This window comes from Euprymna scolopes, chromosome 26 (genome assembly GCF_053919585.1).
Source record: "Euprymna scolopes isolate OS-2025 chromosome 26, ASM5391958v1, whole genome shotgun sequence".
Taxonomy (NCBI): Eukaryota; Metazoa; Mollusca; class Cephalopoda; order Sepiida; family Sepiolidae; genus Euprymna; species Euprymna scolopes.
The window spans coordinates 1,370,643-1,388,150 of NC_136507.1; the positions used below are offsets into that span (position 1 = coordinate 1,370,643).

Sequence of the window (17,508 nt, forward strand, 5' to 3'; positions counted from 1 at the left end):
ACATGTCATATATGCTACATATATATATAGACATATATATACATACATATATACATACATATGATGATTGCAACGTCTTGTCAGACGAGTGTCACTCCCTCAGACATTTAAAATCCATGAGCCCAAATGTCTGAGAAAGTATCTATACAAAGATGCTGTTACAGTCTTAGCTTTGTACGACAGCTAAGTCTCTCTCTCCGTTCAAAATGTTGAGATCCAGCAACAAGCAAGAGCAAGATAGCCAGCAACAAATTAAACTGCAGACCAGCTTAATGCGGGTACTGGTCTCCCGCTTTATGGTTTTTTAAATCAGAGATTTGCTTCTCCTAGAAAGGTTGCCTTCACCACGGCTTGCCGCCATTTTGAATGTTCCAATACATCGGTAAACACTGCATGTTTTTCGAGCTGAATAAATACGTTACATTGAATAAAAACACAAAAAATATATCCAGTTTGGTAGAAAAGTAACTTATCTTGCCTTTGATAACATTTATTTGTAATATATTTGTTTTTTGACAACTTTTTCGAATCTATGTGTACAGTAATACAAACCCAAAATTTGTAATTAACTTTGTATGAACATAATAAACGCTTTAAAATAAGTTAAACCACTAAGAACTTAGCCAGTTAGGTAGAAAACGGACACTTATAAAATCGATTTCATTTTAAAAAAAAAAAAAAAACATTAAACAAGTAAAAATATTTTTTTTAAAATATTAGGGGGGGGCTATAGTTTATTTTAAAAAACAATATCTCCTTCAAGAACGATCATAAAATGTGTTTTCAATCGATATTTATTCAATAAGGGACCAGTTTTCCTACCTAGCGAAAGGGGACGAATTTTCCCGAGACGAGTTTTCCTAAATTCATATATATATATATATATATATATATATATATATTAGTCAATTTTGTACATTTATTAAAATAAATTAACTGATTTATAAAATATTTATTAAAACACACTTTTAATCTTTTTTTCCAATTTTCTATAAATGACCAAAAAGGTTAAATTTTGTGGGTGTTTAAAAAAATTGCAAAAATGTGTGAATATCAATCGAATCTGCGATTTGTTTCACGCTGTTCCTAATTTTTTTTGTTATGTTTTTGATAATTATATTTTCAAGTACTCATTTTACTTCTTTTTTTAATATTTTCGCTAATTGTATCAACTTTATGGTAAATATGGATAAGCACGCTATGTTTTTCGGCTGTCACAAAAATGGAACGGAACTTCTAATTTCGGTCTGGTTTACTAATTTTTTGTTAAAAACTACGAATGCGTGAAATAAGTCAATTTTAATAGAAAAAACAAATTCAGCGAAAAAATAATTCATCAAAAAAAAAATTTTAAAAACCAAACACTTTAAAATAAATTTATAAACTCTATCGTTTCATGTTAATACCAATCAAAAATGGCCTCATTTCCCGTAAATTTAATAAATATCAATGATTTAAAATAAATTTATAAATTCCATTTCCATGTTAATAATAAAAAAATTATTATCCCTGTTAAAATTAAAAACAAATTTTATTTTTTCGTTTAAAAAATGGGGGTTGTATTACTGTACACATAGATTTGAAAAAGTTGTCAAAAAACAAATATATAACAAATAAATGTTATCAAAGGCAAGATAAGCTACTTTTCTACCTAACTGGATATTCTTTTAGTGTTTTTATTTAATGTAACATGTTTATTCATCTCGAAAAACATACAGTGTTTACCAATGCATTGGAAAATTAAAAATGGCGCCCGATTCTCTCTTTGACACCGTGGGTTTTTAACAGTATTTTGTTTAATTTTTTTATTTTTACTCCTTTTCCCAAACTTACCGTGTAAGAGAGAGTCGGACGCCATTTTTAATTTTCCAATACATCGGTAAACACTATGTTTTTCGAGCTGAATAAACGTGTGAGGAGGAAAAGTTAAATGCAGGAATTCTCAAGAGATTCAATATATTTGAGGAAGTTATTCCAGTTTCTAATTGGTTGGTTCCATCCGATCGGACAGTTCTTATCACCCCTATTTATAGACATAACCTACTAATTTTTGTAATCATCACAGTGATACGAAAAATATTTTTTGTTAGTTTTCAGCATACTTGGTAGGCTGTTGCTTTTATGGATAAGAATATCTAGGGACGTCAAGCCTGGCCCCGAAAGACCAACAATATAATACCTACCCCATCATTGCTTTTTTAATGCATTATTTAATGTATGAAAATGGAAGAGAAATTTCCCATTTATTAAAAACTAGCTTGGCTAGCTGGCACTGCCCAGGTGTTTGGAGGTGTGTGTTGAGCAAAAAAAAAAAAAAAAAAAAAAAAAAAAAAAGTGGTAGTAGGCAGGCAGACTTGAACCTGTACTGCGAAGGAGGAAAAGAATGAAAAAAACAAAAAACAAAAAAAACATGACGTCTTTGCCATTGCGTCCATTGCCAAACCGGAAGTAGCGAAAGTTTAAATTAAGGCTAGTCAATCAAATAGAGGAAATAACTTTCGAAAATATCGGCAAAAAAAAAAAAAAAAAAAAAAAACCCTCCTTGTAGAAAAATGCCAAGTTAAGGGTGAAGAAATTAATGTTTTTAGCCAATTTTTCGATATTTGTCGTCTGATTTCATGAAAATCTGTTGCCTCTGTTGAAAGTTTTAGGCAGACATACAAACATGCATACATACATTTAAACAGACAGGTGAGATTTATATTATAGATGTACATTTCAGTAAATCAGTAGATGTTGCACTCACCTTCTTTTGGAATTCCATTAGGATTCCACTCAGGGACATTTCTAGCAATTGCCTCAACAGCTTGACCAGCTGCAATACGTGTCTCCCAGTTTAAACTGCGAAGATATTTATGAATCTGAAGACAAAAAATAATAAATGAAAAATCTGATAAGAAAACAAAATCTATTGTCTACTTTATTCTTTTGTCATAGTTTACATTAATATTAATATTTACTAACTTTGCTTGGGTGAAAAAAAAATCAATTATGCATTTTATTTTATTTAGATTTTTATTTCAATTGTATTCTTTTTCAATAGACTTGCTACTTGCCATAACATATTTTCTGTAGCACATTTGAACAAATCTTTTCCTGTGTACACTATAAAGTAAGTGTCTGACATTCTGAGTCTCTCTCCATCTCTCTGTGTATATATAGAGAAGTGAAATTGTCTGTGTGTGTGTATATTTCTCTACCAAATTACTCAGTCAATTTTCAGTCTACAGACTCGAGATTTGACATAAGGGGTATTGAGATTTGGGAAAATCTTTTTAATCGGTTTTCGGCCAGAAATTTGGCTGTCAAGGGGTTAAAGTTCAACAATTTGATCTTTGAAAACTATACCAAACTCCTCCAGCCAATTTTAGGTCTAAACACTTGAAATTTTGGATGTAGGTTCCTTGGACATGGATCAAACTTTTAATTTGATTTGAGCTCAAAACAATAAATGATAAGGGGTTAACATTGGAATCAATTTTTTGTAAATTTAACCTCTCAGCCAATTTTTGGTCTAAACATTTGAAATTTTACATAAAGTGTATTCAGACATAGGGCAAGCTTTTTAATCAGTTTTTGGCCGAAAATCTGTCTACCAAGGGGTCAAAGTTCAAAAGATTTGAACTTTGTGGTCTCTTGCAAACTATTCAGCCAATTTTGGGTCTAAACATTTGAAATTTTACATCAAGGGTATTCAGACATGCAGCAAGGTTTTTAATCAGTTTTGAGGTGAAAATTTCACTGGCAAGAGGTCAAAGTTGAAAGAGTTGACCTTTGTAAAATGTTTTTGACTTGTGATGGGGGGTATGAGACGAATGGATTCGCCAATCATTTTTATAACCAACGGCTGTGCTAAACAACCAATCAAAACGTTGCAAAATTATTATAAAATTTGTCGAATTTTGGATTCAATCAGTTCGCCATTTGCTACGTCAAGGACCGCATTTAATTCTTCACCGCCATCTTTGTTACTGATCTGAACTACGCCGCCATCTTTGTTCAACATAATATCTCAACTTAAAAGGTTAACTACGCGACGGACCGCATTTGATTCTTGGTCGCAATCTTGGTTACTGATCTGAACTATGCCGCCATCTTTGTTCAACACAATGTCTCAAAACTTAACAGGTTATGCGCCCAGTCATCATCTTTTCTTTGACGGATCGGAATTTAAATTCAAATTGTGGTAGGTAAAATTTCTGGGATATCTAAGGATTCGAAAACTACACAAAGTCATACAATCTACAACAGAGAATCCAAACGACCCCGAATTTCTCGAAAAAAACGCGTCTGTTTCTGCAGAACTGATTCAATGTTTAGACGATAGAAGTCTGTCTCTGATTATAAGAGACGCATTGGATGATGGGAGGAAAGCATTGAACATATTACAAGAACATTATTTATCAAAAGGGATGCCAAAAATAATATCCCTATATACAGAATTAACCTCTTTTAAATGAAACGAGGATGAAACGATTACCGACTACGTCATAAGGGCAGAAACAACCGCCAATGCCTTAAAACTCTCAGGTGAAATAATAAGTGATAGCTTGTTGATATCAATGACCCTCAAGGGACTTCCAGCCGATTTTAAACCATTTACAACCGTTATAACTCAGAAAGACAACCCCATAAATTTCAGTGAATTTAAAGTGGCATTGCGCAGTTATGAAGAGACTAATCGTATGCTCGTGGACAATAATAACTCCAGCAATATTATGAAGTTCAAAAATGCTTCTCGAAAGCAGACACCACCAAATTACGCAACTCACCGCAACGTATTCTCCAAAAGTAATTTTCCCAAGAAAAAGAATAAAATTATCTGCTATAATTGTGGGCGACCCAACCACAAAAGTTTCCAATGTCGATATAAACGCTCTAAAATGGACTCCGTAAAAAACATTGAGAACTTTGAAGAAGAACATACATTTCTATTCACATGTAACTTTGACAATACCACAAACGGTAAAAATCTCCTCGTAGACTGTGGTGCTACAGCGCATGTTATCACCAAGGAATCTGATTTTATTAATTTTGATTCAAACTTTAATCCTCAAAGTCATTTTGTCGAACTTGCTGACGGTAGTCAAATAAATGATATTGAAAAGAGGTGATGCTAAAATATATCTAAAAAATAATAAAGGCGAAATCTGTAACTGTATTCTAAAGAATGCTCTGTTCATACCTACATTTAAGCAAGAAATTTTCCGTGCAGGCTGCAATTAAACAAGGCGCGAATATACAATTTGGCTAAAATACATCAAAATTGACATACCCCAATGGAACTGCATTTGACATTAAAGAAAATGCCCGACTATATTATTTAAAAAGTATGGTTCCCTCAAAAACTGCCTGTCACGACTTGGAAACCTGGCATAAAATTCTAGGACACTGCAATACAGCTGATATTAAAAAATTACCAAATGTAGTCGAAGGCATGAAAATAATACCTTCAGACGATCTCCCAAATTGTGATGTGTGTGCACAGAGGAAAATGACAAAAGATATAAGCCGAACACCAGACAAAAAAGCTACAAAAATTCTCTCACTTGTGCAGGTCCGATCAGCCAAATGGGGAGAAACAATCTAAGGTACGTTTTGAACTTTATTGATGATTTTTCCGGTTTAATTATGGTTTATTTTCTAAAAAAACTTATAGTAATTCATTGTGATAATCAGAGCAGTAGCTTATCAAATAATTCTATGATTCTTCAAAGGTCGAAGCATATTGATATCAGATGTCATTTTATAAGGGATGAAATAAGAAAAAAAAATCTATTACTCTTACTTATGTGATGTCTGAGAATAATATAGCCGACATTTTCACTAAACCTATAAAAAGAATAAAATTAAGACATTTTATAACCGAACTTTTTGGAATCTAATTATGAATAAATCTCTTTTCAGAAACCGAAAAGGAGAAGCATGAACAGTTAAAATCACACACACAAAAAAAAAAAAAAAAAAAATTGTAAATTGTCCCAGGCACGACGTTAAACTGCGACCATTTCTACCTTACTAACCAATCAATACCTAACATAATGTTTCCAGTTTTTGTTACAAAAAAAAAAAGAAAAAAAGCCACTTGTTAAAACCCTTTTGTAAACTTCCTATTTTGTCAAATAGTTCTTTTTGTATCTTTTTTTTTTTAGCAAACATTTGTTAAAACAAAAATACATATTTGTGAATTTTTGTGCATATGTTTTATTTGAAAAGTATCCTATTTGTATGTTTATATATATTGAAAAAGTGTTTATTTTCATATGTATCCAGAAAAAAAAATAAAAAACAATGGCTTCTTTTTGCACACATTATACCAATATATTAATTCTTTTTGACCGATGAGAATAAAGACAAATTCCTATAAAACCAGAAGAAAAAAAAAAAAAATTATTTTATTGGTTTATTTTTCTTTGTTCATTTATTTTTATTTATTTATTTTTCTTTCCTTTTCTCAAGTGAAACCAAAATTGAATCCGAAAGGATTTTTCGATTATATCAAAAAAAAAAAAGGGTGTGTGTAAAATGTTTTGGACTTGTGATGGGGGGTATGAGATGAATGGATTCGCCAATCATTTTTATAACTAACGGCTGTGCTAAACAACCAATCAAAACATTGCAAAATTATAAAAATTGTCGAATTTTGGATTCAATCAGTTCGTCATTTGCTACGTCAAGGACCGCATTTAATTCTTCGCCGCCATCTTTGTTACTGATCTGAACTACGCCGCCATCTTTGTTCAACATAATATCTCAGAACTTAAGAGGGGGTAATTCCATCTCAAATCATCCAGAAAAAACATCTTTGACACCCTTACCTCTCAGATTTTTTCCAAACTTTCACCATATGTTGGTATCGTAAAAACTAGGGAATTCTGAAAATTTGAGCTTTTAACTCCAAGCGGTTCCGGAAATGTAGCAATTTTGGTATTTTACATATATCGCGTAGAGGCGCAAATTCACAAAATTATGAAATTACGTTTTGGGGCATAAATCGATTTCTAGACTATGTAGAACCTTGAAAATTTGCAGAAACAAGGTTTTCCACATGAGAAATCCAAAAATCATGCTTAAAACCTCTAAAAATGGATTGTTTCTGAGTTATTGAACTTTTAAGCTGAGATTTGGGTATTGGTCTAAGGCGACCCAAAAAAACATGTGGCACTATTGGAAATTGAATTTTTTTTGTTTCTAGACATTCTTGATAGTCTGAACTTAAATTCCTCCGAAAAAGGTGTTTGGTTCTTTCCTTGTTAGCTCACAATTGAACCTCAAAGATGGGCAGTTTTACGGGCCTCACTTCTAGAAAGCAGTGTACAAGGAGTCTTCACCACAAACGGGAAATCCTGAATTTTATTTTGTCTTCCTGTTCATTTAAGAAGTGGTATTGCTGCTTTCTGGTGTTTCTTTAAGTTGGCTGAAACTATTTTGTTTGTTTTTTTTTTGTTTGATGCAAGTAGTCGGTAAAGCCAAGTAACCAGATAGCTCACAATCCAACCTCAAAAATTGACCAATCACAGTGGGCAATCCCAAATAATAAACTGCATGTGGTGAGGATACAATGTGCTTGTGGCATTTATAAACCCCTAAAAATTCTCATGGCCCCCTGCGATTAACCCATTTTTTAGGTTTAATTGTGAACTAGTGAAGAAAGAACAAAAGTCCATTTTTCTGGTAATCAATGTGGTGGGTACGGATATTAAGAAACGGTACCTATGATGGGTGGGTACATGGTTTGGATTTTTTGGAACAATAGTCCATTAAGGTAAAAAACTATCAACACAACACAACATCTTATGCATGTAAGGCAACATATGCTGTCACGGTTTTATCGTAATCCTCGTCAGAAATAGTAAAGCTCCTTCCGCTTGAGTTTGTTTTAGGTACGTGGATGCTACAAATGATGTTTTTGAAAGGAACAGGACACAGGTCAGCACTGCAAGGCCAGTTGAAAGTTTTACGTGGACCATGGGGGTGCATGAACTGAACATCAAAATCACCTTCATTGACGTTTACTTTCTGCACCAATCCAACCCACCAGAACGAGTTGTACACACATGTTATGTACGTCAAAGGAGCAACATCCCCAATGTCAACATGAGTGGGGATTTTAAAGTCGTGAATGTCAACAAATGAATTGTCCTCACTACAAAGTTTGTGTCCGATCTTGCATCCTGATTGTGGAACAAAATGATGACTACTTCTCGTCCCGGGTACTGTTTTCGCATCCATAAACCTCTTCTCCATTCTATCCCTCACTTCAATCATGTCTTCCTTGTCGATTCCAAAGAACACAATGGACTTCATTTCGGCTTGGCACACTTCCAGTATTGTTTGTAAGTTAGAATCTGGTTGTTCAAGGGTCTCTGCAAGCTTCGCTTTGCTGCATGCCATTTAACGGCACCACCAATACCATCACAAGGGGATTTCCCATGGCTGGTTGCAAAAAATATCCACTCAGCGTCGATACCGTAATCATCTTTGTGGAAGCACAGATTAAGAAAGTTTTTAAAGTTCTTATATTGGCCACCACAACCATCTGAAACATAGATTTTGTTGATACCAGTGAGATGTTGTTTAATGAAATCTGTCACCATGCTCTGTATTTTGTGAACAAAGCAAGTGTCGTGTGTATTATCGTCAGAGATAAAACATAGCGAGTGATGCTGTAGAACTTCCACTTCGTCTTTGTAGTATATTACAAGAGGGTGAAGTGTGCAGTACTCTTTGCTCCAATGAAAACTTTGTATCTCAACCTGAATGAGAAACGGATAGTTTTCAGCGAAATCCCCCAATACCATGACCTCAGTTTTTCCCAAATTTTCTTTTTTTGCCTTCACATAACGTGCTTGGGCTTTGGTGAGGTATGAGTGTTGAGTCATTTCATTAATCTTCTCCACAAGAAGCTCCTTGTAATCCCCATATGTTGTTGTAAGTGTCAACAGGGCAGCTCGATCAGTTGTCTGCCATTGGCAGTAGTGGAATTCGGATTCCATATCCAGGTGTGATAATTCATCGTCCAGGAATTGTTCCAGAGCTGCACTCCCAGGACATGATTCGCAACGATGCATCATAAACCCAATTACAGGAGACTAAACCAGACCTTTTATTTTTAAGTGAAACTGGCATTGGACAGGCTATTTCCCTAGAAGAGTTTGCAATTAAAGGATACTCTAACTTGACTTCTAAATCTGACCCCCAAGATCGCCATGGGCATGGAATATGTGCCTATATTAAAGATGGCTTTCCATGTGGTAGGGACGTCTCCAGGGAAGATCCTAACTTACCCTATATGTGCTTCCGGGTTGCTTCAGCTCACACTACGGCATTTTTATTTACTCTCTATCGCCCCCACAACAGTGGAGTTACTATCTTTAAAAGCATATCTGAGAAAATTGACCAAGTCCTATCTGCTTATCCTTCAGCTAACATTCACGTATGTGGAGACTTCAATGTTCACAACGTCGAATGGTTGACCCACTCAAACAAGACCGATGATGAGGGGAGGTTCTGTCATGATTTCTCCATTGCCTATGACCTCACTCAGATTGTTCAGGAACCCACCCGTGTGCCCGACAATGACGGCCAGTATGCGAGCCTATTAGACCTTTTTCTCACAACTTGCCCTGAACTATGTTCAGTTTCTGTTCTGTTGCCTCTTGGATCTTCCGACCACTCTTTTGTATCAATTAAGATAAAAATGAAATGTAATAAGTCCCCAGACGTACCTCTCCATCGTACAGTATATCGATACACTAAGGCTGACTGGGATAGCTTCCGTACATTTATAACTGATCTACCTCTGCATTCCATATTTAAAAAAGATGTGTCCTCTATAGTATTAAACCTGACGGAATGGTTAATTGTAGGTATTGATCGTTTCATACCCTCTAAAAAGTTTCAGCAAAAACCTAACAGCCAGCCATGGTTCTCTCCAGAATGTGCTGCTGCCATTGCGCACAGAAATCACTTTTTCCACTGTTTCCAACGTAATAGATGTATGGAAACTAAAGCCGCTTTCAGGACTGCCAGCAACCATTGTAAGAAAGTAATAAAGAGCGCAAGGTGGTTGTATGCTCAATCTGTTAAGTCCAAAGTAGCTGAGCAGCGGCTTGGTTCCCACCAGTTTTGGCAAATAGCAAACAGAATTCTGAACAGAAGCGTGTGCTCCATCCCAACTATCATCAATGGACCTGAGGTAATCTCGTCAGCATCAGACAAAGCCAAACTCTTTGTCAAGAACTTTGCAGCTAATTCTACCTTTTGCGATCAAGGCCGCCAACCCCCAATATTTCCTCCTGTATCTGAAAACACACTATGTGATATACGTATATCTGTACGTGATGTTGCCAAGCTAATCAAAAACCTTGATTCCAGTAAAGCAACTGGCCCGGACGGTATTCCAATTATAGTACTCAAAAAACTTCAACCTGAACTAGCGCCCATACTTACAAAACTATTTAAACGTTGTCTTAAGGAGAATAGTTTCCCATCTCCCTGGAAAATTTCATCAGTATGCCCTGTATTTAAGAATTCAGGTGATCGCTCATCTCCCTCTCAGTACAGGCCAATAAGTCTCCTGTGCGTCATGAGTAAGTTGCTGGAATCTGTGTTAAATACAGAAGTAATCAACCATCTCAACAAAAATAACCTTAGTGACACTCAATATGGTTTCCGTTCTGCTAGATCTACAGCAGATGTGCTTACAGTTATATCTCATAGGATTAGCAAATCTCTCGACGGAGGCAACCTTTCTAGGGCAATTGCTCTTGACATATCTAAGGCCTTTGATAGGGTATGGCATAAAGGTTTACTTCATAAGATCTCTAGCTATGGTATAGCTGGAAATGTCTTCTCAATTATTAAATCATTTCTTTCTGATAGGTTCATAAGAGTAGTAGTTGAGGGGCAAAAATCAGAAGCCCACAGTATTAATGCCGGTGTCCCTCAGGGGTCCATCCTGGGCCCAACTCTTTTCCTGATCTACATTAATGATCTTCCAAATCACATCCTTACATCATTTGTAGACATTTATGCTGACGACACTACCATTTATGGTAGTACATCTAAGATAGTAAACGACCAAGTTCTCTCCAATTCTCTCTCCTCTGATCTTGAGCACGTAGTACAATAGGGAAAGGAGTGGCTGGTTACTTTAAATGCATCTAAAACCAAGCTTCTCTCTTTACATCATCAACATTCTGATCCTCATCTGGCATCAATTGAAATGAATGGCTCTCGTCTTCAGGAGGCCTCAAGTTTTGACAAGCTTCTGGGCTTGACTATTACTCCTGATCTTAAATGGAACACGTACATCAAATCTGTTGCCAAGGCCGCTGGAAAAATGGTGGGATCTTTCTATCGATCCAGTAGATATCTCACTGCTGATGCTATTCTCTATTTATATAAGAGCCAGGTACGTCCAAGGATGGAATACTGTTGCCACATCTGGGCAGGAGCTGCTAGAAAGGACTTGTCCTGCCTTGATAGAGTTCAAAATAGACTTCGTAGCCTCGTAGGAGATGTCCTTTTCTCTTCCTTGCAACCTCTATCTCACAGAAGAGATGTTGCGAGTTTGTCTCTGATGTATCGTTATTTTCATGGAAAGTGTTCGACTGAGCTTCAATCTATGGTCCCCCCTCGCAAAACTTTCACAAGATACACTCGTCTAGCTGTAAACACTATCAATAATTCCCCCCACTCTTTATCTGTGCCTAAACCTAAACGTAGATTCCATGAACAAAGCTTTTTTATTAGAACTGCACACCTGTGGAATTGTCTTCCGTTTTCCTGCTTTCCGGCTGACTACAATATGGTTGTCTTCAAGTCTAACGTAAATAAGTTCTTGATGAGCCGTTCCATATAAGTTATCAAATTTAACAAATTTTCATTACTAATGATTATTATAGTGTCCAATTTCTACTGTACACTCTTTAACCCTTATCCTTGAGTGGCCTCTTGGCCTTGATAATGTGGTGATACCTATGAAAAAAAAAAGAAAAGATCCAATGTGAACAAGTTCTAATTGAATCGTCCCCCTAAGTAATCCAAGTTACAAAATTCCCACTGTTACTATGCTAAAATCACAATGACTAATGTATACCTATTAACCCTTATCCTTGAATGGCCTCTGGGCCTTGATAAGTGGGGACACCCATGTAAAAAAAAAAAAAAAAAAAAAATACAGACCCTGTTATCTGTGTCACAAAATAATTTCTCAATCAAGTCTTTGTATGTGCATTTCCAGTCAATTGCATCAACAAGCAACACTGCATTTTGATGGGTGCTGCACACACAAACTGAATGGGTCCCTGATGAATGAGCGAGGACACACCACTTTGGCCTAAGAGAGCAGAACTTGGAGAAGCCAATTTTCAAATTTGGATATTTTTCTTTGAATGCAGCAAACATTTCTGATAGGTTACAAAGAACCAGACGCTTTTGTTTGTGCACATTCCGTCTGACACTTACCTGGCATCTGGCAACTGTATTCGTCATCTTCATAAAAAACTCAGTACCAGGTCAAGAGTTTCCTGAGGAAAAGATTTTCCTTTCTTTGGATCTGGTGTTGCTATAATACCACCAACCTTTTTCAGATCCCGGGCCGTCCGAATCAGGTACTCACTCACTCCAAATTGTTGAGCAGCAAATTCACGTGACCACTTGTCCGGTACCAGAGTCAATATTTGGATCTTCTGAGGGTACGTAGCTGTTTTCAGTTTTTCTCGCATCAAATCATGCAGTCGATCCAACTCTGCAGCCTTCCACTGGACATCATTTTTCTCAAAATCAGAATCAGATGTCTCGAGCATATCCCCTTCAACATCGTAGGTTTCTGCCAGGGTGGATTTGTATGTGTTCATCACTTTCTTGAGTTTCTGTTTGGCAGTGCTCACACGACTATGTTGGGCCACACTATGAAGCTTCACTGGAGAGACACCAACCATTTCTAGACCAGTGTTGAGCTGTTTTCTTGGTGTTTTGTACATTTCAAATGGTTCATCAGCTGGAGCATCTTCATTAAAATCATTTTGAAAATGAACTACATCACCTGAGGAGCTTGTTTCAGAGGAACTTTCATTGATGAGATATTGGTAGGATTTGTCACATTGTCGGCAAAGCATGAACCCTAGCGTAACTGTGTAGTCTTTGGCTTCTAAATATTACGCCATCTCAAGAGTGATTCGTTTTCTTCCCTGAACTTTACGCTTGTGTGTTTTCAAGACGCCACAGCACTTGATTATATGGCATTCAAATGCATTACCAAATACCTGTTCATGATGGAGACAGATGATTGTTACATTTTCCTGCTTACGTAAACCAGCACACCACAGGTAGGCTGTTCGGGTTTTATCATCAAATTTGTCCATATTTCTCAAGCCAGTGGACCGGGTGTAATGGAGCTCATGGCATGGTGAGTCCAAAAGTTCACCAAAGCTGCATTGTCCTGCTTTTTCTGTCATTGTATTTTTGACTTGGAAAAAACAGATGAGATATAATTAAATTTTCATTTTCCAGGCATAATCATAATCATAGGACTTGTCAATGTAATGCCTTTTGAGAAGGAAGATGAAAACGTTTAGGGGACAAACCACGTCTTGTCTGTTGTTGGAACTTTTCAGTAGTTTGTGCCAGTTATCTGCAAGAACATTACTCCAATATTTCAAATAGAAAACAAAATATTTCCTTGTACTCAGGACAGCTTTAAATTTTTCATTTGGGCTTCTTTTGACGACTGTGGTGTCCAGAATAGGAGGCACAATATCGAAGAATTGGAAAGCACTTAGTTCCATCACATTTTTAAAACCACCAGCTCATATTAAGTAGTTTTATTTCTTGGACCGAGCCAATACTACTATTGCTCTCTCTTTATCTCTCTATTCTTCTTCACAAAAATACCAGTCCTGGGTTCTTATAAAAATGTTCTAATAAAAAGTATAACTCACTCTAAACATCATGATTAGTATTATTTTTCAAAGGAATAAGAACTCATATCCTGATGCATTTCAATATGATCTGTAAATAATTGAAGAACAGTTTTCATTTGCATTCTTTGATCAACTATAGTCAGAGAAATGAACTTTCTGGTACATCAATTAAATTTCACTGTAAAAATTTTAAATACACTTATCTTTTCAGTGACTGTTTTTTCTCAGTAATTTTCAAAATACTAAGTGAAAAAGGCATTTTAACCGTGATAATTTTTTAAATAAAACAAGCAAAGTGAAATTATTTAAACAATAAAAGGTTTAATAGAACAAAATACCTGTTCTTAGAACAAACTTTTTCTTAGAAAGCTTCCAAGAAATATCTCTAAAATGAAAGTATTGCGAATCAAGTAATCCATTTCATTGATTGAGATTGTCGGACTGACTTCCTCATCTTGGTTGTTATTGTCACAACGTTTCGTCCGTTTTGCCCTCCGGCCTTCGTCAGGTGTTTTGTATCGAACTGGGGAACCATTTGTTAGGAGTCTCGACCCCAACCCTTTATTATTATTATGGGGGTACCGTGTTTGGACTCCAGCTAGGCTTTGCGACATAGTTGCTGATTCTCTGTTTTAAATGTTACTTTTTCACTGCCTTCGTTCAGGATTGAACTCAGCACCTTTGGGTAACTGTAAACTTTGATATAACATCTAGGACCACTCGGCCATATGTCACTGGGACAATTCTTAGTTGGTTTTTGTTAATGTTAAACCTATGTTGTTAGTCAAGGTTTTCTCTCTCTATCAGAGGTGTCCAAATTGCATTCAGCTCTATGCTTGGTTTGCTCAGTAGGTTGTTATGTCCGAGCATGTGAGCTGTTTCTTTAAGTTTTCTCACTTTCCAGTGGGTCTCTGTTTATTATTTTTACTTCATCCCATAGGGGGCGATGGTCCCCCCCTCTCCATCCAGACATGGTTGGCTATACCCGATTTTTCCGTCTCCCCTTTAGTTACCGCTTTTCGGTGTTCTTCCACCCTTACTTTAAGGGGGCGGCATGTTTCACCCTTGTAAACCTTTCTGCAACTGCATGGGATGGAGTATATGCAGTTTTTGGTCATGTTCTCCTCCATGCGGGGCTTCACTCGTACCAGGTGTCGTCTGAGTGTTGACTCGCTCTTGAATACCGTCCTGATGTTGTAGGGGGCACATATTCCTAGACCATGTGAACTCAATAAGACCATCGATATAGTTCACAATGGAGAAAGAAAAAGATAACCAACTGGCCTTCCTTGATATACTCATATCACACACAGAGCATGGGTTTAAGACTTCCGTATATCGCAAGCCTGCCTTCACCGGACAATACCTAAACTTCAACTCTCATCACCCATACAGTATCAAACATGGAATTGCACACTGCTTACAACATCGAGCAGAGACAATAAGTAGCGACACCATTACATACCACCAAGAAATGGTCAGGTTGAAGAATACCCTCCGTCATAACTACCCCGATAGCATACTATCCACCAGACGTGTTAATAGAATAAGGGAGGAGAATGAAACCCAAAAACCTCCAACAGTCTGCCTACCATACATACGAGGCATCTCCGAAAAGATTCAGAGAATATGTGCCCCCCTACAACATCAGGACGGTATTCAAGAGCGAGTCAACACTCAGACGACACCTGGTACGAGTGAAGCCCCACATGGACGAGAACATGACCAAAAACTGCATATACTCCGTCCCATGCAGTTGCAGAAAGGTTTACAAGGGTGAAACATGCCGCCCCCTTAAAGTAAGAGTGGAAGAACACCGAAAAGCGGTAACTAAAGGGGAGACGGAAAAATCGGGTATAACCAACCATGTCTGGATGGAGAGGGGGGACCATCGCCCCCTATGGGATGAAGTAAAAATAATAAACAGAGAGACCCACTGGAAAGTGAGAAAACTTAAAGAAATACCTCACATGCTCGGACATAACAACCTACTGAGCAAACCAAGCATAGAGCTGAATGCAATTTGGACACCTCTTATAGAGAGAGAAAACCTTGAATAACAACATAGGTTTAACATTAACAAAAACCAGCTAAGAATTGTCCCAGTGACATATGGCTGAGTGGTCCTAGATGTTGTATCAAAGTTTACAGTTACCCAAAGGTGCTGAGTTCAATCCTGAACGAAGGCAGTGAAAAAGTAACATTCAAAACAGAGAATCAGCAACTATGTCCCAAAGCCTAGCTGGAGTCCAAACACGGTACCCATAATAATAATAAAGGGTTGGGGTCGAGACTCCTAACAAAGGGTTCCCCAGTTTGATACAACACACCTGACGAAGGCCGGAGGGCAAAATGGCCGAAACGTTGTGACAATAACAACCAAGATGAGGAAGTCAGTCTGACAATCTCAATAAATGAAAACACCTCATCTCAAAAATACAGACAATTACTAATCCATTTCACTTCTTTTGAAGTTTTCTTTCTTTAGATTTTTATAAAAATTTGTTATATTTTTTAAGTTGCTTTTTAAACAGGCTTCATTAAAAAAGCGTATTGTTATATTATCTATTTTCTATACTATTAAACCTTTGTTTCTTTAAATAAATTGACTTTGCTCGTTTATTAAATTGTTGAAGTTGTCAATGAAAAGAAAAATTGCTCTTCAATGTTTAAAAAAAGTCAAAGTTTCACAAACTGATACACAGTAATAATTAAGTTAGAGTTTCTAAAAATAGCACAAACAGTTTTGTATTAAGAATGCCTGATTGGTAGATATTAAATAAACATGAATTACTTTTTTAAACTAATTACCATTTATTTAATTAAAAGAAAGAAAGAAAAAAAATATACATAATTTTATTGCATATAAAACCATTTAAACTGCTTTTTAACTTCTAGAGTATTATTGATCGAAATATTTTCAATTAATTTTAAAAAGTATTAGATACTTTTTAAACTAAATTCATTTTTTATAAAATGTTCTACAAAAATGCCAAAAAAAATGTGAATAGGATTTTTCTTGAAAAAACATTTATTTTTTAAATAAACTCCCCAACCTTCATAAAAAAATTCAGTGGCTGTAGGATAAGAATTAAAAAAAAATCTTTCTTCAATTTATGTTCTTCACATGAGGTAAAAAATAATGCATGTATTAGTTTTTTTCATTTAAAAATAATTTTAATTTAATGGTGGGGTGAGTAGAAAAACAATTTCATCCCTGAGAAAAAAAAATTAATTTTGTAATATCTAATAAATGTTTAAGTGATGGGAGAGGTCTGACAGAAAATAAAGCATGTTATGTAAAAATAGTGTTGAAAATTACAGCAGGAAATAAACTCGAAATTATTGCAATTGAACATGGTCATGCTGAAGCCATTATTTCTGTTATTAAATCTGCTCTTTCAAAAGTGGTGTTAGTGCACTGATGATGAAACGTTTCATCAAGAATTGTTGGGTTTTGTGCAGATGGGGCAAATGTAAATACTGGAGAGAGGAATGGTCTTGTGACACTGTTAAGTTCCCCATCTCATAGAATTCTACTGCACAACACATTGGCTTGAATTAGCCATATTGAAGTCTC

The 17,508-nt window shown here is 36.0% G+C and overlaps 1 protein-coding gene across 1 annotated transcript in view; it reads right to left on the minus strand.

The window, feature by feature from the left end:
- Window positions 1-2,634: 2,634 nt before the first annotated feature.
- Window positions 2,635-17,508, minus strand: part of LOC145247885 (TATA-binding protein-associated factor 172-like) — a 179,301-nt gene continuing 164,427 nt past the window's right edge. The window contains exon 3 of the mRNA XM_080109496.1: window positions 2,635-2,861. Coding sequence (XP_079965622.1) covers window positions 2,727-2,861 — 135 coding nt within the window. The 3' untranslated portion in view covers window positions 2,635-2,726. The remainder of the gene's footprint in view (window positions 2,862-17,508) is intronic.